Below are 22,889 nucleotides of genomic sequence, written 5' to 3'. Positions count from 1 at the left end.
TCCTTAAGCCCTCTGGGATCTCTTCCTTTTATGCTCTTTATAGACACAAAATATCATCTTTTCCAAATTGCCATAAAAACAACATTGATCACCCTACTTTTAATCCTTTTTATGTCTGTCCTCGCCATTAGTAACATTTAGCTGTGAATTATTCTCAATTTTAACCCATCAAATGCTTGCTATGGCAATACACGTTGCTCTTTATTTTAGAATAAGCATGAAAAATGGATTATTTCCCATTCGGTTTGAAGAAATAAGATTTTGCTGGTGGGTATTATCTCAGCCGGAGTGTCAAACATAAAATCTGAGTAATATTTGTTTTTTTATGTTGAAAGTTGTTTATAATTAAACTTTTCCTAAACCTTAGGACACAAGACAGTGCTTTGCAGAGAAACATTATGGAACAAAATATTTATTTTTTTCAAATCTGTTTTCCATTAATGCCATTATTAAAGGTTTCCCTGTAAGGTGTATGGCAAATATTAGTGGAAACTGTGATGGACTGTTTGCCAAGAGCCAATAGGCTTATTTATTTAATTTTTGCTGGGGGCGGGGCAGGGATGTAATTAAGTCTTTGTCATCAGAAGATTACAAAGATTTTAAAGGTATTTCAGTGACATAAATTCCATAAACAGCAATCAAATTGCAATGGTAACGTGGTCGAAAGTGCATTTCTAATGTGAGTCAATGGCATTAAAGTGCCTGAGGGACACATATAGCCTTATGGGGTTTTTAAAAAAAAGTACCAAAGTACAATTTACCTGCACAACAGTTCACTATGTAGCATCACAAGTTATCTCAACAAAATGCATCGGATTTATAATGATAATCTGACCACATTTCAAAAGATCGGAGGGGGTTTGAAATATTTGCAAAGTACTGGAAACTACAGAACCACACATGTAGAAATGTAGCTACGAAATGAAAATCATTCCCCTGTGCTCTGTTGTTTAGTTGCAGCCCAATGTGCTTTTTGCTGAGAATTCGCCCACTTGCCAGGTCTGACAGAAACAACGGGCTCATCTGAACATTCCCCCAACCCTCGTCATCGTCTTCTATCCCATCGGAGAAACGCTGATTGGTTAAAGAATTGGGGTGAAAATGGAGGATAACCTCCTCAGGGCTTCAGTTAACAGGCTTTCCTCTTAATGTCATTTTGCCAGTGATCAGGGAAAATTTCCTATTGTCATTGAGTCAAGGTCCATTTACTCATCAGAGACTAAATTGCATTGCTCTTGCTCAGTTGTTATACATGAGTGATAAAATTAGGATTCTCAGTTTGCAAAGTTACGTTTTCTTATATGGGGCTTGGCAAAAACTAAGCACATCTTTATCACAGGCTCTTTTAAACTTCCTCTCTAAAATTCTTCAAAATGACATTATTTAAAATGGCTGATACATATAAAATTAATTGAATTCTAAGATTATACTATCAAAGGACATAGAAAGTGATATTTTAAACTTTGTTTTTCAGCATCCTTGACGAAGATGTGTGAAATTCTTTCAAAGAAATTAATATTTTTATAGCAGACATAACCTCATTCTGATTATTTTTTTCATTAGAAAAGTCTAACCTTTATTTTCAAGCACATTTCGTCCAATTAAATCACCGGAGCAAGAATTATTAGCATCCGTGACATTTAAAATAAGATAAATGTTACGGTAGCTTTTTCATTAACACTTCTACATTTTACATGCCTGACATTGTCTTGGAGTTTTTAAAACGTATAACTCTTTCTGTCCGGTTAGTGTAAAAACATTATTTGACACAGAAGACCTGTCCAGATCTGTTCCAGCCATTCCTCAAAATGGGAAAGACAAATTCCAACCACTGATACTTGTGTGTAAATCTTCATTTGCCTAAATTTACCTACATCTCTAGCAATAGTGGGAAAGGTAAACAGTGGGAGGAAAAAAGTCTGTGTGAGAACCAACGTTTATTGGTAAAGTATTTTATATATATATATATATATAAAGTATTATAATGGAGACCAATGGAGATCGCACTGAAGTTTTACAACCATGGATCTAAAGAGACTGTGCAAAGAGGAGTGGTTAAAGATCCTGTAAGGTTTTGGTTTTTTCTCTGTTAATTTAGGTTTTTGTGTCGTTTTTACTTAATTGAGTCTCCGTGTTGTCCTGTCCACCCCTTGATTGTCCCCAGGTGTTCCTTGTTTCTCCTGATTGTCTCCTTGAGTATTTAAACTCACCTGTGTTCCTTGTTCTATGTGTTGTTTGTCCAGATGTCTATTGTTGACTAGTTGCTACCAGTTTTGAGCCTTAGCCTTCTGCTCATTCTGTGCTGCCTGGATTTTGGACTTTGGATTTGTATTTTCACCATTAAGTCACCATTTATTCTCTACAACCTGGGTCCGCCTCACCACCTTCATAACCGCACTTCTTGAAGATCCATCTTTTTGTATACTCCAACCTTGTAAAATGCCATAGAGAAAGGGTGAAGTGCTGTCCTACTAGCTTGTATTTAGTTTATAAAGCTCCAGTGCTCTGTTATTTATCTAGGTTCTGCCTCAGGAATTAGAAAGAGTTACCTATATATATATACAATAGAAGTACGCACAGTGAGAAGCTCTGTATGTGTGTTTGAGAAAGGGAAAGTGTACAATATAGTTTTCAAATAACACTTGAAAACTGCAAGAAAAAAGCTGTACATTTATCAGTTTAAAAAGACAGCGCCGAGAAAGTTTTAAAGAGTGAAATTATTTTGATAATTATTTGCCCTGTTTTCTTAAACAGGAACATGTTGCAGTAAATGGGCCTCCTGAGGGTATGCAGAACTGTAAGATGAGCTCAGTGCCTGAATGCACAGATTTGGATCTTCTTTTTGCAGATGCAGTAATTTGGTTTTGATATCCTGTGATTTCTCAGTCTGTGTGACTTGTTTTCAGCATGATTTTAGCAAAAACTTTGAGCGTAAAACTTTTTGGCACACTGGAGAACAAGTAAAATAGGAAAGCAGAAAATTTAAGACTGCTTTGTTCAAAATTGCTGCACCATATTTGCAACACATTCTCACTCCCGACTTGTCATATATTGACGAGTTGGGACGATTTCTGACCATGCGTCACATATTGACTGCACAAAGGAAGTTAATGCTTTGTGGTGGCATTAAAAGAGCAACCAGAATTGAGCTTATCAGCTTGTACTAGAAAACACTGAGGAAGATGAGCAACTTTTGACAGATTTCAACATGGATTCTGAAGTTTTCCAGAGAGTCACGGATTTGAGCCAGTATTTCTTGACCTCTGAGCCAAGATGGATGACGACACGGATAGTTGAGCTAAAGTAAACGGTGACAATTTCAACATTCACTTTCACAATTTTACCTGTTGTGAAACTCACCATATTAAAATTTGGCTTTTTACATCCAATCAATTTTTTGAGCATATTCATCTTTGTGTTTTCAAGAAAATGCTGTGTTCTGCTTGTATTACTTAAAATGAAATAGAGCAGAGTAGCAACAGTAATTTAAGATGCACACTTATATCAAAACCATCTCCATCTCTGACTGCTGAGCAACCATATTTTCTTTTTTTGTTCTTTCCTCTAATGCTGAATATAATGATACCGATAGAACAGACTGTACTGTGTGGTAGGATGGGGCTTGTTGAATGTCAGTCTACCCGCCTGACAATTGATTTAGATAAAAGTACAAGAAAATACCACTGGAATATGAAATTTGAAATATAAAATTTAACAGAACACATTGACCATATGTGTATGTATATACAGGTATGGAAAAAAATTAAGAGCCCACTGCACTGAACCCCATTGAAAACCTCCTGGTTATTCCACCAAATATTGATTTCTGAACTTGTTTTCTTTCCATTAGTGGCATCTTTTCCATTATTTTGATCATTTCTCATTTTCTGCAAAAAAATGCAAAATTTTTGCTTGAAATTTCGGAGACACGTTGTCAGTAGTTCATAGAATAAAAGAACAATGTTCATCTTACTCAAACATATACCTATAAACAGTAAAATCAGAGAGACTGATCATGACTCTTAACTGTTTCCAGAGCTGTATATATAAACCAAAAGTTTTGTCTTTATGGAAAACAATACTTCAGGAAGATACTCATGCACTATACTCCACTCTGAATGACAGCCTTTTTTTATTAGACAAATTATGACACACTTCACCGTTGAAAAGGACAGTAAATACATTCAGATTAGGTCATCAGGATGTGGATGTGATATCCAGCTGTGCTGTCCGATTGGTTTCAAGTAATGCCTGGGAGATTTTATTATTATTGTTTCTTTATCTTTTGGTCTTTGAGTCTGATCAGACAGAGATAGGTCTGGCTCACACAGCTGAAGCATTACACAAGTTTTGGCCACTGTGTGAAATTAAACATCGTAGAAAATAACTCTAACAATAGCAATGTGTTAAAACAATTGTTGTTTTAAGACGTGAGTTAGAGATTCCAGCACACGCAGGCTTCCTCTGTGTATCCTTCATGTTAGATTTTGTGCTTTTGCCTTTCTGTTAAAAAGCCTGTGGCAGCTCAGATTAAAGTGTCCACATGTCCTGAGCGCATGTGCTAAAAAGAGAGTCACCTGGGAGGTTGGTGTGGCGAAACGCTTCAATAATGCATTTTGGCATCACGTAACTTAAACTCTACAGGACACATTCCTTTCATGTCTCAAATCTCTTTGTTCGCCAGGCTGTAAGGCGCTAAATTGACTGCATTGGACTGTTTTAGTCATACTGTCTTGTAAGGCTTCCCTCAGTTTTCACGCTCAATGGAAAGGTGGGCACTGGGTACGCTTGATGGTTAGTAAAGAGGCAGAAAGTCCCCTTTGTGAATCCTCGGAGTAGATGGACGTTATAGACACCGGCGCACCGAGTAAAGCCTTTTAGTTAGCAACAGTTTCAGCAACAATGAACCTTTGAACGAAGGAACACGGACTTTAATTGTCAAGTAAATAAACATCTACACGTCACGTTTTTTTGTTTTCAGTACAGGACAACAACATCACGTTTTAGATATGATGTAAAGCCATAGCAGGGTGGTCTATCGTGTCTACGAAACGGTCATCAGACCCCACCATCGCCCCAGCCTTGGTGCTCAGTAGCTCAGGGAACCCCCATGTTGTGTCCCACTCCAATGGAGAGGGGCTTCTGGGAAAATTAACGATGATGGAAGCATCAGAGCCGGCCCAAGGCAGGAAATGCAGGAGCTTAGCTGCCACTCCAGTCGGCCTCAGGGCTCCTAATAACACTTAGGATCATAGGGGAAGTTGACAGATGTGGAGTTATTAAAAAAAACACATCTAAACTGCCTTACTTTTTTTTTGTCCCTTGCAAAAGCTTACATTCCTCTTGAATCTTTCCAGATTTCTTGACATCAAAATCACCAGCATCAATGTCATTTATTGGGATTTTATTTGAAAGACCATTACAAAGTATAAAATGGTTGGAAAATGTTGGGTGGTTATACTTTTTGTATGTAATTGTAAATCTAAAATGTGTGGTTGTGTGGATTTGTATTCAGGCCCCTCAAGACAATATTGTGTGCATCCACCTTTAGTTGCGATCACACCACCATGTTTGTTCCTCTATTGTCTTTGCACATCAAGAGATGGACATTTTTGCAGATAGTTCTTAGAATAACAAAGTAGCTGAAGCTCAGTCAGATTGCATGGCAAGCATCAGTGAACATAAATTGTCAGGTCTTATTTTCTGAATTGGATTCCGGTGTGAACTTTGATCTCTGATCACTTAAAAGCATCGACACACTTTCATCTAAACCATTCTTCTGGTCGTCTGTTTAAAGTCACTGTCTTGCTGAAAGGCAAGCCTCCACCCCAGTTTCATGTCTTTTACAAGGTTTTTTTTTTTTTTAGGATTGCCCTATTTGTGTCCCTCCCCTGAGCTGTAGATCTCTGAAGTTCCTCCAAAGTTGCCATAGTCCTGTTGGATGCTTCTCTGATCTATGCTTTCCTTTCCCAGCTTGTGAGTTTAGGTTTGGCGTCAAATATTTTAATATCTCAATTTTGCCCTCATTCCCGCAAAAGAAAATTAGCTTTCACACCTACTGGTAAAAACGGGGTGTTTTTTTACTTGTAGAAATTTATTACATATGGATTTTGTTTTATCATGACTTGAAGAAATGTGCTTTTACTGAGACAAAAAATGCCAGTTGAATGATTTTAAATGATTAGCCCATAGTTTTCAGCCAAGTAACAGAGATTAAATAAGTTAGCCTTTCCTATAACAGTTATCTTTAAACACAGGGCTAATCTCTGCATAATTTAAGGTAATAGTTCTTTAGAAGGACCGTGTGGCGGCTAATCACCTATACATGTCCAGAACACACACTGCATGCTTTTTATTTAGGTGTACTGGTATTTTGGTGGGTTTGCAGCCTTGCGATGCATTTTCCATTTTCAGATTAAGATCTAAGAAGTTCAAAGCTTGCCGTTGTGTTTTATAACATAACAGTAAGCTTCTCTACGGTATAAATCAGCTTTATACCTGATTTGACAGCTGCGTTCATTAGTCTTTGTGAAAATCGGGACGTTTACCAAGATTAAATTACAAAAAGATGGACTCTCTTTACTATTTGGGTGATGTCTGGTGGATTATTTTGCATTTAAATATTTTTGTCTTGGTCGATCACATAAAATACCAATTAAATTTGTCTCTAGTGTGACAAAATGTAAAAAAGAAGCAAGGCACTGTAGTTACTTTGACCAGACTGCCTGAGCACAGTTGTTCCACAGTGTGTTTGCCCAGTGTAAATATCTTGCTTTTTACCTTTATAATGAATTAATTCAAACAGTTTGAAGGTTCATAACTTTGTGTTCCCATAAATCTCTATGAATATTTTGAATCTGAGGCTGTCCTTTGATTCTCTTGGCCCAGCTCTGATTATTTACCCTTTAGCTGATAAAAATCTGAAATATCAATTTAAGGATTTGTTTGTTTGTTTGTTTGCTTTGGCTGACTATTTTCATTTCTGCATTTAAACCAAGATGTTCAAATGTGGAATTTAAATAATGATGGAGCATGGACAATATAAAATCGTGCCGCTTTAGTTGCTGATGGATGTTAAACTTAATCAGAAGTGGACCTTGGAATCAAATTCTGCCCAGGGCCCCGTATAACTTTGGGCCGGCTCTGAGAATCACCAACACACCCAGTGACGCACCGTGTGGAGTCAGTGTAATCCGTTTGGGGTGAAAGGTGACAACCTGTCCAGACTGATGTCCGCTTCGCAGTCCTCCAAGTCGCAAACGGAGTCTGTGGCGTTGTCGTTGTTGTGAGAAAACTGAGAGATCCTGTCGAACGTCTCTTCGTGCTCCATACATTCGACCACGTTGGGGATCATGTTGACGTACGCGTTGGCGATCTCCTTGTGGATGATCGTGTCCTGGTTGTAAGAGACCAGCTCGTTGCTGATGTTCACCGTCTCCACGGGTGTGCTGGAGCAGAAGTGGCGACAGCCCAGAAGGCTGGCGAAGGCCTTCCTGAACTCGTTGTTGAAGGCGTAGATGATTGGGTTGAGGGATGAGTTGGCCCAACCGAACCACACGAAGACGTCAAAGGTCGTCTCGCTGACGCACGGCAGGCCCGCGTCTCGGTCCGCAGCCGGCTTGTTGCAGAACGGGACCATGCAGTTCAACACGAAAAAGGGCAACCAGCAGCACACGAAGACGCCCATGATCACAGAAAGAGTTTTAAACACTTTGGTTTCCCGTTTGATTGAAGTTTTCAACGTGTTGTGGTGTTGGCACTCTATCCTGTTGCTTCGGCAACTTTGCGCGTGCTCCGCCGCTCTCTCCAGGGACGCTATCCTTCTGATCTGGATCTGAGCAATCCGATAAATCCTGGTGTATGTTACAATCATGATCGCCACGGGAATATAGAAACTTATGAGCGAAGAGGAGATTGCGTATTCGCGGCTCAGACTGGAGTCGCAGTTTTCCTCCAGTTGCCGACTCGCGGAGGAGTTGTGCGCTCCGGCCAACCCGTCGGCGGTGGCTTTGTGCCAGTTCAGCTGGACCGGTATGAATGAAATCAGCACGGACAGTGTCCAGGTGATGCTGATCATGACAAAGGCGACCCGCTGGGTCATTTTCCTCTCGTATCGAAAGGGGCTGGAGATGGCCCAGTACCGATCCACGCTGATGATGCAGAGGTTGAGGATGGACGCGGTGGAACACATGATGTCGAAGGCGACCCAGACGTTGCAAAAAGTGCCAAACGGCCAGTATCCGGCCACTTCTGCTACAGCCTTCCAGGGCATCACCAGCACCGCCACGAATAAATCCGACAGAGCCAGGGACACTATGAAGATGTTGGTGACTTTGGTCCGCAGGTGGCGAAAGCGCAGCACCGCGGAGCACACCAGGATGTTCCCCAGCAGAGTCCAAAGGATGAGCAAGGACAGCAGGCAGCCGGTCACCGTGCGCACCACCACATCCTTCCCGCCGTCGTTTGTCGCCTCTGTTTCAGTGCTGTTCCACATGATCTCTCCGAGGGGCGCCGGCACGGTATCGATCCCCTGCACCGAAGATAAATACCTGGCCGGGTTCTCCATTTCCCCCCCTCACCTCTTCTCTTCAAGTAAAACTACAGTCCGTATCTCCGTGCGTGCGGGCGGGCTCAGCTTTCAGCCAGTCGCCGGACTCGGACTGTCCGCGATGACCCGCTGGGCAGCCACCTTGATGCGCAGCACAGAATAGAGGGAAAGCAAGAGCAGGGAGCTTTGGAATTAAACCAAACGACACACACCGCGCGCTGAAGGACCCAAACGCGGCGAGCAGGGGGAGAAGCATATTGGGGAAAACCCGGTCGCTCCGGTCGTGTGACCGGGCTGCCCCTCTGGATCCGTCAGTCCAAGATATTCTGAGCACGGTGAGGACGAGAAGGGAGTCCCTCCAGCTTTACTCTCACACACATCGACGCACGCTCACACGAACACCCAACCAGGTCTTGGCGCATGCACCATTACGCCTTCTTTGTGCGTGGCGTCAACGCACAATTGCGCACTGGGGACCAACAAGATGTCTCGTTGGGTCACTCCAAAGGGCGTAATTAAAGGCTTCACAATAAAAGAAGAAGAAGAAGAAGAAGAAGAAGAAGGAAAAGAAAACGATTTTCTTTTTTTCTTCTTGTGGTCATTTTGTGCCTGCTTTGTATTTAACGCCATGCAGTGAACGAAAAATAAATACGAGAATCAACAAGGCGTTCCACATAAGATAACCGGGTTGCAACTTTGCGAAAGTATTCACATCCCTCAACTTTCTCATGCTTGAGATACTTTGAAACAACAATAAAACAATATAAAGCGGTGCGGCAAAATGTGGCGCTCATTTGCATCCAGCCCGGTTTGCTCTGCTACACCTAAATCAGATCCAGTCCACGAAAGAAGTAAACAGAATCATCCTGCGTGGGTTTAAAATCCAAGTAAAACTTCAGGTTTTCTCCATAGACCTAAGATATTTGTTGGGTAACATTAGTGAGCAAAATACACCGTAGACTAAGAAATGTCGAGGGGTAACGGGGCAACGGTGTCACAAGCGTTAGATATTTCAACAAAGCTCTGTTGGAAAGAGTATGCCACGACTGCAAAACCGACCAAGACACGACTATCTACTCCATCTTGACAGGCAGGTCAAGGAGAAGATTCTGGCGCAGAGATCCGAAACTCAGGTGGGAGAATCTGTCTGTCATAAGAACTTTCCCACAAGCCCCACAGAGAACACGGCAAATACACACGCGCTGGTAATTTGAGACCAAAATGTAACTTCTTCTTTTTCTTTATTTTTGGCCAACATGCAAAACATTGTCTGGGGGAGAAACAAATGGCGCACAGCAAACCATTCCCAGGCTGAAACCAATTTTTATTTGTAAGAATAGTAAATAATAATCATAAAAAAAACCATGTATCCTTATCGAGAAAATGTGGGGGGGAAAAAGGTCAAACGATTCGAATAAGGCTTTGTACTCTAACACAGCAAACTGCCTGACAGTTCGCTGAACAACCAACACAGACTCTGTCCGTGGTGCTGAAACGCAGGCAGCCCGCAGCAAAGACGATCAGGATGTAGTTTGGGAGCAAACAAAAAAAAAGCTCACGTTCAAACATATTTTTAGCACTAGTTCAAGAAAATATATCCTTCATTTTTATTTTTTTTAGATATTTATATGTGTATATATGGGCTGCCATTTCGACACTTCAGTGTGCTGGAACATATTTCTCGGACTATTCCTGATCCCAGGTGCTTGTTTACCTCCCCCCCTAACAATCCCTGACTGGAGGTCAAAGCTCACCCTCTTCAGGGACTTTTCTTTTCAAAGCCGGTGAGTCACACACTCGCACTCATCGGGCTCGGAGAGCGAGGAGCGCCGCGTCGCCGCGTGTCAGTGCAGCGGCAACATCGGCGCGGCTTCCGCCTCTGAAACGTCACGGCTATTTTTAGACGTGTCTGCGTGCCTGTCAAATCGTTCAGACACTCTGCTGGAATAATCCCCTTGACGTCCGGTGCCAAATTCTCTCGGAGTAGCCTGACCCATAATCTGCGGGAATCAGGCCACGCCAGGAGGCGAAACGGCAAAACGGCGTCCCATCCAGCATTTAGGATACCTCTGCACTTCGCAAACGTCACAAGGGCGTTATGTATACATTTAAGTGTTTAGAGGGAACCTTTGTTTTTCGTCGCTAAAGCCGCAATGGACTGATTTCCTTTTCAAACAAACGGGGGGGCTGGAGGGAGGGGGGGGGGGACAACAGAATATCGCAATTTAAAAATTCAACATGAAAAGAGAAATATTTGTTTCGAGTTTCTTTTTGCTCTTTGGAAGTCGCTTAAAACTAGATTTGTATTTGTCAAAGATTTTATCGGCTCCCCCCACAGAAGCATTTAGTGGAAAGCAACACGCTTAAGAAATAAAAGTGGCCGTTGTGCTTCAAACCAGTCTGGCTCCACCCAGTGGTGTGAATGGGTGCTGCAGCCGGACGTACATCTCACTGCCTCACCAACAAACCCTTGACTGATGGAAAACGTCCGTAAACAGATTTCACTCCCAACACGATGACGTTCTCTAAACTAAACCCATCTATTGCAGCTCGGGTTGTATGCGTGTTTGTGTTGGAAGGTGAACTTCCACCATTGTTTGCAGTCTCTAACAATTTTTCTCCAATGATTTCCCTGTGCTCCGGTTCATCCGTCTTGCCACCAACTCTTGCCAACTTCTCTGTCACTGCTGGAGAAAAGCATTCCCACAGCATAAAGCTGTTACCACCATGTTTCACTGTGCGGCCGGTGTGTTCAGGGTGATGAGGAGTGTCAGCGTGTGCAAGCGGAGTCATCGCACGCATTATTTTCTCCCACTTCACAATCGTGCTATATTTGTTGTTTAAAATCCCAATAAAATGAACCTAGGTTTGTGGTTGCAAAGTGAAGTGGAAACGTTCAAGTGGTATCGGTCCTTTGTAAGGCAAAAAAAAGGAAAATATGATAAGTCTTAAGTTTGAAAAAGAAAATATTTTTTATTGTATGCACAGAGTATGTACATATATATTGATGTAATCTCTTGAAAGCAGAATTTAATCAAATAGGCAAAAAAAGTCACAGCAGCTGGGAGATTTTTTGATCAGAGTAGCAGAATATACAGGACTACAGTAATATGCGAGAATAATTTATTTTTTTGTTGTTTTTGTTTTGTTTTGTTTTTTTTGTTTGCTTGTGTTTTTCCCACAACTTGGCACATAGAAAACCCGAAAGGATAGCACCAGGCTGAGAACTCAATCGGACACCTGAATAAAACCTTCAGCAGAATTTCATAGTAACGTCTTTAGTGCAAAGTTTTGTCCCAGGCTGTGATTGTTTTTATTGCATTTCCATTAGTGACAGCACTCATCTGTGGTGGCTGGTAATGGCAGCAACAATATTTTCTGGTATGAAATTAAAGAAGTATCTATCCTGACACGTGATAACAGTGTGAATTTTATCTGGCTCACAATTAATGTAGTAATTTGAAATACATGTTCCAATCAGATGAACAGATTATAGATTGAAAGCGTACAACGACTCTGATGGCTGAGAGACGAACGAGCTGAGAACTAAAGTCCAACTAGTAGCAAAATGCAAGAAATGTAGTGATAAGGTTGTAAATGCAAACTTGAAATTCTACTATGCATTCTGGTTTACTACTCAGTCTAAACTTTAAACATTGATAAGTGAGAACGTCATCCATTTACATTGTATGCAGTGGCTGCACTGTTAACTTTTGGATATTGTGACTCGGTCAGTGTTCTACAGTCTGTATTTAGTCACGATTATGAGAATATATAATGTGCATTTCAGATTAAGCATTCAGTTCTACAATGGATTGTACCCAAGTTGAAACAATTATCAAAACAGATTAGAAAGTACTAAAGAGTCCCTATAAATATAGCAAAATATCTATATTCTCCACATAAATATATATAAAACGCTTTCTGTTATTCTTCAAGGAGCACAGGCTCTATGGTTTGTCTCTCCAAAGTTTAGTTTTTCTTTCAAGTCTGCAGCAGAAGTGACCCTGATGGCCTCCCGAACAGTTGCACCGCCGCTGAGCTGCGGTGCAACAGCTGGGAACTGGTTGCTGGATGCTGGCAAGGGTTCCGGTGCATCTTGTCGGGCAGCGTTCGCCGGATCTTCGGTCAGACTCTGCGAAACACCTCGAACAGGGAGGCCACGGAGTGCATGCGGTAGAAGAGGCTGAGAGGAATGGCAAAATTGAGAACAGTGGTCCACCTGCTGAAGCCGAACGTCGCCTCTTCCAGGCCGTTGTCGTACTGCGGCCTGCAGCCAAAGGCAGGAAGGATCCACAGCTGAAAGAAGAAAAGGTGTGGTTTTTGAAAAAAACATTTTTTTAAAATGAAACAAGGGGAAACGTGAGACTCACTGTTGCAGAAATGATACTTTACATTCATTATTACCGGAGTCATATGTCTGTCCGGTTGAATAGAAACCCTTTCACATTTTGTCATTAGAGCTTCAAATTTCAATGTTTCAATATTTCGGTAGCAAAACACAAAGGAGTTTTTCATTGGAAAGTAGAAGAAAATGACAGATTGCTTTCAAAGTTTAAAACACATAAAACTCAATCAATGTTGGCCGTGCACATGTACTCAGCCCCCTTTACTTTGATACTGATAAATAAAATCCAGTACAACCCCCTGGTTTCTAAACCAGCCTAATCAGTGAACAGATTCTGCCTAAGCAGAATCTCCAGAGGTTTGCTGGAGAACAGTAGTTAACAAACACCATCATAAAAACAAAGGAGCACAGGACATGTCAGAGAGAAAGTTGTGGAGGAGCTGAAAAAGCTCGGTCAAATATTCCAGGCTTTGAACATCTCACAGAGCTGATGTTCAATCCATCGCCTGAAAGTGATGAGAGGACAGCATAACTAAAAACCCAACAAATCGTGGCTTACGCTACACTGATAGACTTGGCTAAAGTGAGCATTAATCAGAGCAGCAGCCAAAAGGTCCATTGAAGCTCTGGAGGAGCTGCAGCGATCCAAAACTCAGGTGGGATGTTCTTTCGCTATTAGCTGTGCACACACAGAAAAATTGTTGGAAGAAAGCCACAGGAAATCTTGTTTGCAGTTTGCCACAAGCCACATGAAGGATACAGAAAAATCAGCACTAGATGTCAGCCCAAAGAAAATGGTAGTGGCAGCATCATAATCGGGGGTTGCTATTCCTCAGCAGAGGAAGAGCAGTTGGACAGAGTTGAAGGGAAAATGGACAGAGTTAACAACAAGGAAATCCCGTAGAGGTCCCACAAGACTTGGTTTGTCTTCCAACCGAACAAAAACTTAAATGTACAGACATGTACATTTAATGACAAAATGTGAAAACATTTGTTTTGTGAGCACCTTTGAAAAGTATGATACTCAAATAGTTGCATACTTCACCAGAGCGTTAGTAACTCTAGAGGGAATGCTATGTGCACATAATATCTTGTATAAATTTAGGATTTTCCAGTTGCAAGGTTTCCAAAAGTTTGTTTTTTAAGTATGAGACTGAACCAAGACAGTAATAGGTGACACAATTTTTTTTTTTAAATGGAGGGAGACAGTCATGTAGTATGAAAACACTAGTTCTTCAATTCATTGCAAAACCCAAAATAAGTGCCACAAATTTTAGGCAGCAGATTATTACTACGACTCGAAAGTTTGATCGAGTTACTTTACAAGCTACGTTGTGAATCCTGTTTACATGGTTTTGACGGTGTGTAGAAAAACTTACCGAAATATTGCACAATAACAGGAAAACAGCAATGTTCTTCAGGACGAGCCTCTTCATATTTAAGGGTTCCGCAGCGTGAATGTCAACGGGCAGCGGCACATTCGACTGCTTCCGCTGAGATCCGTACACCTGTCCGTTCTCCTCCTGCTCGTTCTCCATGGAACTGGAGCCCTCACCTGGAGACTCGTATGCCTGGTTGTCAATCCCGTTTAAGGGAGGCAGAGACGAAGTCACCGAGAAAACCTCCGGATTGGTGGGCAACTCCGGGTCCGCCTTCTCTAAGCTCTCCTGCTGGCGATAAAGGGACTCGATGATGAAGAGGTTCTGGATGTACTTCTCCAGAATAATTAGGAGGGAGTAGATTAGGTTGGTCCAGCGGTAAGGAGGGTCACTCTTGCTGCTCAGTACTGACACGATGCTGCACCAGGACATGAACCAGGAGCCCAGGGCCGACCCGAACAGCAGCTCCGTGTCCAGCTGTCTCGAAGGGTTCTTTGATGCGTCAAGAGGCATGTGGTTGGCGCGGTAGATGAGCAAACCCAGAGCGCCGGCAGAACACATGACCACCAGCAGGACGATGCCGTAAATGTAGAACATAGAAACGGCTGACAGGTGAACTTCCAGGGGGCCCGGTAACCGTGTAATGTAGACCACCAGTATTCCTATAGTGCTGACCAGTGCGAGGAGACCTAGAATGGGGCCTAAAGTCAACCCCTGGGTTTTGGTGACCAGACTTTTTCTGTTTGAGGATATGTCAATGGTGCGTCCGATGTTTTTCCACATGACGAAAAGCAGCGCGGAGACAAAGATGTGGTACTCGATGTTGAACGGGAAGAGGTACGTGAAGCTCCGGGAGAACAGGGCGCATGTGGTTGTCGTGCAGTTGCACTGCAGCGCCGGCTCCTCTGGAAAACAGGTAAAACAAGAATGCGTACAAAGACATGAGAGACAAATTGTGAGTTGCACAACAAAATATCGTTGTTATGCCAACCATTATTAAAACACGCCCATCTATTGAGACGTAACAATGGAAGAAACTAAAAGGCTTAAAAAGTGTCGCAAGTACTGTGAGTTTAGTGAAGGGCAGAAAGAGTCTGTAAACAGATAACAATGACATGATGAAATCTAAAACAAAGGAGACTTTTTAAATAAAATAACAATGAGTGTGCAGGAGTAATTAAGTAATATTACCACACTTACCATAACATTGCAATATTAACCAAATGGATGCAGAGAAACTCATCTGAACAGAATTTTTATAATTCAATAAGATTCCAACAAATCTTATTATATTTAGGCCTAAATATAATATTGGGTTGACTAATATGCAGCAGTTGTTGCTATTTTGATGTGCAGATTAGATGTTTTAGTTCAAAACATTTTACAATATACAGTCTCATTAATGGAGACACAAACACTGGTCTCTAAAAGCAACTCTAATGTAAGGGATATTAAGAATATATGAGGAGGTTATTTGCACAACGCAAATGTTCACTCTTAGCAAAGAGTTCAAAATGCCAAACAATAACATAATAGTAATATAATTATAATATTTAATCCAATTTAGTTTATTTATGTAGTGCCAATTCATAGCACATCTTTGCAAGGAAATAAGTCAATTCAATCCAATCATAGATATATTTCAGTCAATCCTACTTATAAAGCAATGCAATAAAGTTAACTGTAGTTGGTGCATTTATATATATATATATATTTGGCTGAGGCCTGAACCCCCTCAGCCAAATTATCAACAAGACTGGCTACGGATACCGACTCAAAAATGGGGCCAACATCAGCCACCTTCTCTATATGGATGACATCAAGCTGTATGCCAAGAGTGAGTGAGACATTGACTCACTGATCCACACCACCAGGATCTACAGCACGGACATTGGGATGTCATTCGGACTAGAGAAGTGTGGTCGGCTGATCACAAAGAGGGGGAAGGTCATCCGCACAGAAGGGGTCTCACTCCCAGAAGGAACAATAGCAGACATAGAGGACAGTTACAAGTACCTAGGTATACCACAAGCAAATGGCAACCTCGATGAGGTCACAAGGAAAGGAGCCACAGCTAAATACCTCCAACGAATAAGGCAAGTCCTGAGAAGCCAGCTCAATGGCAAGAACAAAATCCGCGCAATAAACAGCTATGCCCTGCCAGTAATCAGATACCCTGCTGGAATAATTAGCTGGCCAAAGGAGGAGATAAAAGCCACTGATATTAAGACTAGAAAACTACTAACAATGCATGGAGGATTCCATCCCAAATCCAGCACCCTGAGACTGTACACGAGCCGCAAGGAAGGAGGCAGAGGACTAGTGAGTGTGAGAACCACAGTCCAGGACGAAACAACTAAGATCCATAAATACATCAGGGACAAAGCCTCAACAGACAATGTGCTCAGTGAATATCTCAGACAACAGGGAACGGAGGTTGAGGTGCCAGAGATACCATCATGGCAGGACAAGCCCCTACATGGGATGTACCACCAGCAAATAACCCAAGTGGCTGATATCAGTAAATCCTACCAATGGCTGGAAAAAGCTGGACTCAAGGACAGCACAGAGGCCCTCATCCTGGCCGCCCAGGAACAGGCCCTAAACACCAGAGCAATAGAGGCCCAGATATACCACACCAGACAAGACCCAAGGTGCAGGTTGTGCAAGGAGGCCCCTGAGACAGTCCAGCACATAACAGCAGGGTGCAAGATACTGGCAGGGAAAGCGTACATGGAACGACATAACCAAGTTGCAGGCATAGTGTACAGAAACATCTGTGCAGAATATGGACTGGAAACCCCGAGATCAAAGTGGGAAACACCCCCAAAGGTGGCGGAGAACGCCAGAGCTAAGATCCTGTGGGACTTCCAGATCCAGACAGACAAAATGGTAATGGCGAACCAACCAGACATTGTCGTAGTGGATAAACAACAGAGGAAAGCCGTTGTGATAGATGTAGCAATACCAAGCGACTGCAACATCAGGAAAAAGGAGCACGAGAAACTAGAGAAATACCAGGGCCTCAGGGAGGAACTGGAGAGGGCCTGGAAGGTGAAGACCACAGTGGTGCCTGTGGTCATCGGGGCCCTCGGGGCAGTCACCCCCAAACTGGACCAATGGCTACAACAGATCCCAGGAACAACATCAGACATCTCAGTCCAGAAATGTGCAGTCCTTGGTACAGCCAAGATACTGCGCAGAACCCTCAAGCTCCCAGGCCTCTGGTAGAGGACCCGAGCTCAGAGGGTCCTCTACTAGAGGACCCTCTGGTAGAGGAGGGCCAGGAAGGGGCTTCTCACCCACCCTTCTCACCGCGGTGGGTGAGAAGGGAATTTAATTTTATATATATATATAATCAGTAGGTTGGAATTAGTTAAATGCTTCTTGGGAATTCAGTGAAATCAAATATATCACCTGTTGCTTTGCGTGTGTAGTTGCACACGTTTACGATCCAGTGGCACGGTATTTTATCTGAGAATTTAAAATCTATCAGTTTATTCGCTCAGTTTAACAAACGCCATCATTAAGTCACAAAATCACATACCTGTCATTTCTAATGGAGTTAAACAAAAGGCCGTTTGCCCTCCCATTCTTCTTGCTGTACATTTGGTGCCCTGCTAGGCGTCGATGACATTTTAACCCTACACTGTCAGGCGAAAATAAGTGAGAAGTGTGCTGCTGTTGAAAGGTAATATCCAATACAAAAATATAATAATAAACTAATTTGTAACATCTTCAAACGTGTGATGTTTTCCATCGTATTTACACGACAGGGACATTATTAAACCCAATAAGAGTTCATTTCTGTCATCCTGGGTCTCCCGGGCCAGACGGGATTCCTAACTGGTTCCAAAGCAAAGTTTGCTTTGGAACCAGTTCTTATAAAGAACATCAAGAACATACTTTAAAATATTAGACCAGTCAAACCAGTTCAATTAGTTTTTAATAATCTCTTTTTACGCACTAAACTGGTGCGTAATCAGCATTATTTCAGCAGGCTTCAACTTGCCAACATTTCCATTCACTGTTTGAGTAAATCCTCCTAAGCCGCAGCAATGTTTCTAATAAACAAACACAAATGGATCAAACACTGGATTAGCTCCACCTCCAGCAACAGAACAAAACGTGATTACATAAAAATGTGATTACATAAGAATTTGTATTCTTTTGAAGTTGTATAAGGTGTATATTAAAATGAACAAATATGTACATTTTAAGTTAGGGTTTTAAAACAACTGGTAAAATTATATATTTACACACACAGTGTGAAAAGACGTTTTCCTCTTTGACAGTAAATCAGTTGTTTAATATATTTCAGATTAGTCAGGATGAGCAAAATTATTGCAAAATGACAGAATAATAAATAACATAAGAGACATTTTTAGAGAATTTCTTTCCACTAATTTCAGAAGTTACCTTTTCATCTTTCTTTAAGCAGTTTAAAAAAAAGTTCATATGAAATGGCTTCATAAAGTTCTGATTCAAGTTAAGTAGCGCATTGGCGCACTTTAAGGCAACGCCTCAAAAATACGACTTCCTGCGTCCTTTTGTAAAAATCTGAAGACCTTTCTTTTTATGAGACATTTTCTGTCATTTGATGAAACAAACTGTAAGACTTTTGGCCATAATGAGCATCAATGCATTTGGAAGAAAAGAGGAAGCTTGCCAATCTCTGAACCTCATCCCAAATGTGAAGCATGGAGGTGGTAGCATTATGTTGTGGGACTCTTGCTTCCACCCCCTTCTATTTGATGAAGGGGGAATTTGTTCCCTTCATAAAATAGAAGGCATCCAAAGCATGATGTGGAAATACTGAAGCAACATTTCAAGACATCAGCCACACTCAGCGTTTTGGAGCGATCGTCACAAAGCTCTCATCTCAGTACCAAAACATTTGACCAAAGTCGTACAATTTAATTTTAATAATGCTAAGAAATGCATGTCAACTTTTTTGTCCTAGCTTTCTGTTGTTCCCCCAACTTTCTGACTTCATATTACTTTATATATTGCATGTCTTTTCAATTTCAACAAGTATTTTTTTTATGCCATATTTCGACTTTTCTCTGGAACTGAACTCATTCTTAGGTATATAATATTAAGTAATTTTCCTAACAGCAATAAATCAAAGTTCTTCACCTGGACTGTTTTTGTTGCTTTTCCGTGTTCAGTCATAGCAGGTAATATTCTACTGATTTGAAATTTCCCCCGTTACCTGAACGCACCTGCAGTTGAATGTATGTTTTATACTTACCCACTGCGTGTAAAGCCCACTCTGGTTATTGGTTGCCCCCAGGGGCACACCTTAACAAAACCCTGCCGTGTGCCCCAACCCCTCCACCCCCTGGAGGTGGAGCTGCACCTTTTAATTAAAAGGGGACCAGTCAGGGTGCAGCCACCCTCACAGCCAGCCGGATATGAGGAGGAGCAACTGAACCCCCCAACCCCAGGCTTAGATGTATCAGTTACTGTAATTGCAGCACCCTTGGGACTAAGCAGCCTTGGGATAAAGATGTCTAGGGTCAAGCGGGGGGGTTGCCAAAGTCGGCAGCGGTGGCTGAAGTGTGCGGAAAGGGCCAGGAAGGGGGCAGCCAGGACCAGCAAATCTGTGCTCCACTGTGAAACCTAATAGAGAGATGTTCGACACAAACAAGACCTACTGGGAGGCTAAGCTTCCCTCCCTTCCCCTCTCAGACCCTCCTCTCTTTTAGTTTTCTTTCATCCATTGAAGCGAGCTCTCAAGTGGACAAGTGTACTTTTCTTCTGAGGTACAAGGCAGCAATCGACCTACTGGCCCTTACCTGTGGTGATATTTTGAAATTCCACGCCGGAGGTTTGTCTGATGTGGTTGTTCATAAAATGCTCGGTCTCCGACATCACGCCGTTGCACCACAGGATGAGGTTGGTAAAGACCGCGTGCATCACTCCAAACCTGAGTAGACATTTATGTCATAATCATGTAACAGCGTGTGGAAATGGTTGGTGTCTTACACTGCAAGTATTTTTTAGATACATGGTACAAAAAGTCTGAAAGGTGGGATGTGCGTTTCCATTCTTTTAACATGACTCTCAAATAATAAAACACTAGAGTTCAAATACCTTTCAAATGTCTCAAAGCTCTTGATCACATCCTTGATGTGAAACCAGAGAAAATGTACCTAAAAAGTAGAAAAAAGAGAGAAGAAAACAAACGACACAAAAGTAAACGTCTTGAAAGGCTTGTAAAAACAAAATCAAATTAAGTTCACAGTTCCGGCATTTGGCACAAATGCCACTGTTATATGTTCAAAAATGATTACTAATCTTAAATTGAGTGTTTAAGTCTCTTTAAAACACAGATTTGTGGGGTGCTGTGGTGGTGCAGCACAACCCACATATTGTGACCGGTGGTCACAGGTTCGACTCCCGGCCTGGCGACATTTGCCGCAAGTCTTCCCCGTCTCTCATTACCTTCTTTCTTGTCAAACTACTTTCAAATAAAGGCCACTAGAGCCAACAAAACTGTTAAAAAAAAAAAACCTTTGCCATATGAGGTTACACTAAAATAACATGGAAAAGGAGATGATTACAGTGTTTCTGCAACAAAGGGCACTTCTTTATCCAGGGTTCTTTGGTGGCACACAGATAATAAGGACTTAACTGGTAAAATGCTGACAAAAGATTATCACGTCGATGATATTAAAGCAGGTTTGTAAACTTACCTGTGCTATGGTGTGAACTACATGGGTGACGGGATAGACTACGTACACTTCCGACAAGCACAGTCGATATCCGACGTAGTATCCGATTTTCAACGCGTCCATGATCAGTGAGAGGACAGCGAGAAGAGTTAAACCACCTACAAAGGAAAAAAAAAGAAACAAATTCCACAATGTTTGTCATTTACAGTGACTTGGGAAAACAGCCATAAGCACGAAACGGTTCAGTGTCTCCTGGAAACTGATTTGACAGAAAGTAGCACATACTGTAATTATGATTTTTTTTGTTTTTGTTTTGGTTCAAAGTGAGGCATGAAATTATATGATCTATGTTTGCCATCTACTGTTGCCAGTTTCCTCGCAGGATGATGGTGACATCATCATATTCCACCATGGGGGATGGTGTGATCAAGGTTGATACAAGAAAAGAAAAGAGAAAAAAAGAGAGTAGAATTTCTGTCTAATTTGACCAGAGCATCTTCTTCCACATATCTGCTCTTATAATTTTTTATTTAACTTAGAGGTTTCTGGTCTTTACGACACTCACTCAATTTTCACACATGGTCAACACTGTTTTCTATTAAAATGTGACTTGTTGAGGTTGCCTAGGATCTTATTTAGGGGTGTTGCAGTGAAGGTTGGCGAATATGTAGGCCACACTTTCCAGATTTTTATTTGCAGCTGCAGCCTAACGTCGATCTGTCACATAAAACCACATCGAAATGCATTGAAACAGACAAAATGTGAAAAAAGTTAAACGGGTGTGAAAACTTCTTCAAGGCAATGCATATCCGTTTTTAAACATAGAAAACCCGCGCGTATGCTTTTGTCCCCATGATGAAAAAATATATATATCCATAAATGTCCACAACTTTCTCTCCTGCAGATCATCTAACGGGACGCTTGCTATGCATCTGATTGCCTCCTCCACCAAGCTCACCTCTTATCCAGCATGTAGTGGCATTGACGTCCCTCTCGGTTCGTGTTTTCCCCTGGCTGCGCCTCACCAGGATGTACCATATCATCCAGATCAGCTGCAGTATCATGAGGCTTGTGGTGAAGGACAGCAGGTCCTTCTCCTCAACGGAGGCCTTTTGTTGCGCGATGGCCAGCATCAGCGCCACCCCGACCAGCAGCACGTTTATCCCATACTGAGCGCTGAGCAGCTCCGCGTTCTTCCTCGGGTAGTCCCCCGACAGCTTGAGCTTGGCGAAGACCTTCTTGTCCCGTATGGAATCGGAGGATGACGAGGAAGAGGAGCTCTGGCTGTACTTGTTCAGGGACATGATGCTCAGGCCGCCGTGTTCCGCCACCTGCGGGTTAATGTGCAAAAGCTGCAACGGTGCGAGGAAAAAGTTTTTGCGCGCTATAAGTGCATCAGAGGGAGGCCAGGTGAGCTACGGATTTCCACAGGGCGCTGACTCAGAGGGATACAAAGAGTGCCAAGCATGAACTCGATCTTCAAGGTCCGGCTCAGTGGTTACGCACAAGCTCCAGTGTCCAGCCTCGTCCGGGATTGACTTGATAGACGCCAGTGTCGCCTCGTGGGCCTAACCCCGAAACACAAATATCTGCGCGTCTAATAAGCCCGCTGAGTCACATCAAATGAGGGTTTTAATTACGTTCATAGGTGATCCCAGGGATCCGCCTTGTGGAAACACCCATGTTTCTAAGAAGCTGGTTGATCTCCCTGTGTCAGCCATGTCGACTATTCATTGTCTAAGAAAAGCTTAAGACCTAACACGTAAAGTTCACCCACACAGCAGAAAAACACGTTTCGCCCAAATCCTGCGCCTCAGTCCAACTGGCGGACACCGTCTCGCTGGCAGCCGTCCAGGTGAGACAAGAGGACCAGTTCACACTCCGTCTACCGAGAGTAGATGATACATTCTAGAGGCAGATCACTGATGTTAGAT

General features: G+C 42.3%; 2 protein-coding genes across 2 annotated transcripts; both read right to left on the bottom strand.

The window, feature by feature from the left end:
- Positions 1 to 4,118: 4,118 nt before the first annotated feature.
- On the bottom strand, positions 4,119 to 9,241 carry drd5 (dopamine receptor D5). The gene has a single exon (XM_023324472.1). It carries the CDS (start codon positions 8,564 to 8,566, stop codon positions 7,184 to 7,186), a length of 1,383 nt encoding a protein of 460 aa, XP_023180240.1. The 5' UTR covers positions 8,567 to 9,241; the 3' UTR covers positions 4,119 to 7,183.
- A 2,311-nt stretch (positions 9,242 to 11,552) lies between these two features.
- Positions 11,553 to 22,508, bottom strand: otop1 (otopetrin 1). Its single transcript, XM_023325443.1, has 6 exons — positions 21,914 to 22,508; positions 20,977 to 21,113; positions 20,375 to 20,433; positions 20,077 to 20,207; positions 14,276 to 15,180; positions 11,553 to 12,847 (listed from the first exon to the last, which is right to left on the bottom strand). Exons 1-6 carry the CDS (start codon positions 22,257 to 22,259, stop codon positions 12,677 to 12,679), a joined length of 1,749 nt encoding a protein of 582 aa, XP_023181211.1. The 5' UTR covers positions 22,260 to 22,508; the 3' UTR covers positions 11,553 to 12,676.
- Positions 22,509 to 22,889: the final 381 nt, after the last annotated feature.

Source organism: Xiphophorus maculatus, chromosome 20 (assembly GCF_002775205.1).
Source record: "Xiphophorus maculatus strain JP 163 A chromosome 20, X_maculatus-5.0-male, whole genome shotgun sequence".
Taxonomy (NCBI): domain Eukaryota; kingdom Metazoa; phylum Chordata; class Actinopteri; order Cyprinodontiformes; family Poeciliidae; genus Xiphophorus; species Xiphophorus maculatus.
This window is presented reverse-complemented; position numbering and strand designations above follow the sequence as displayed.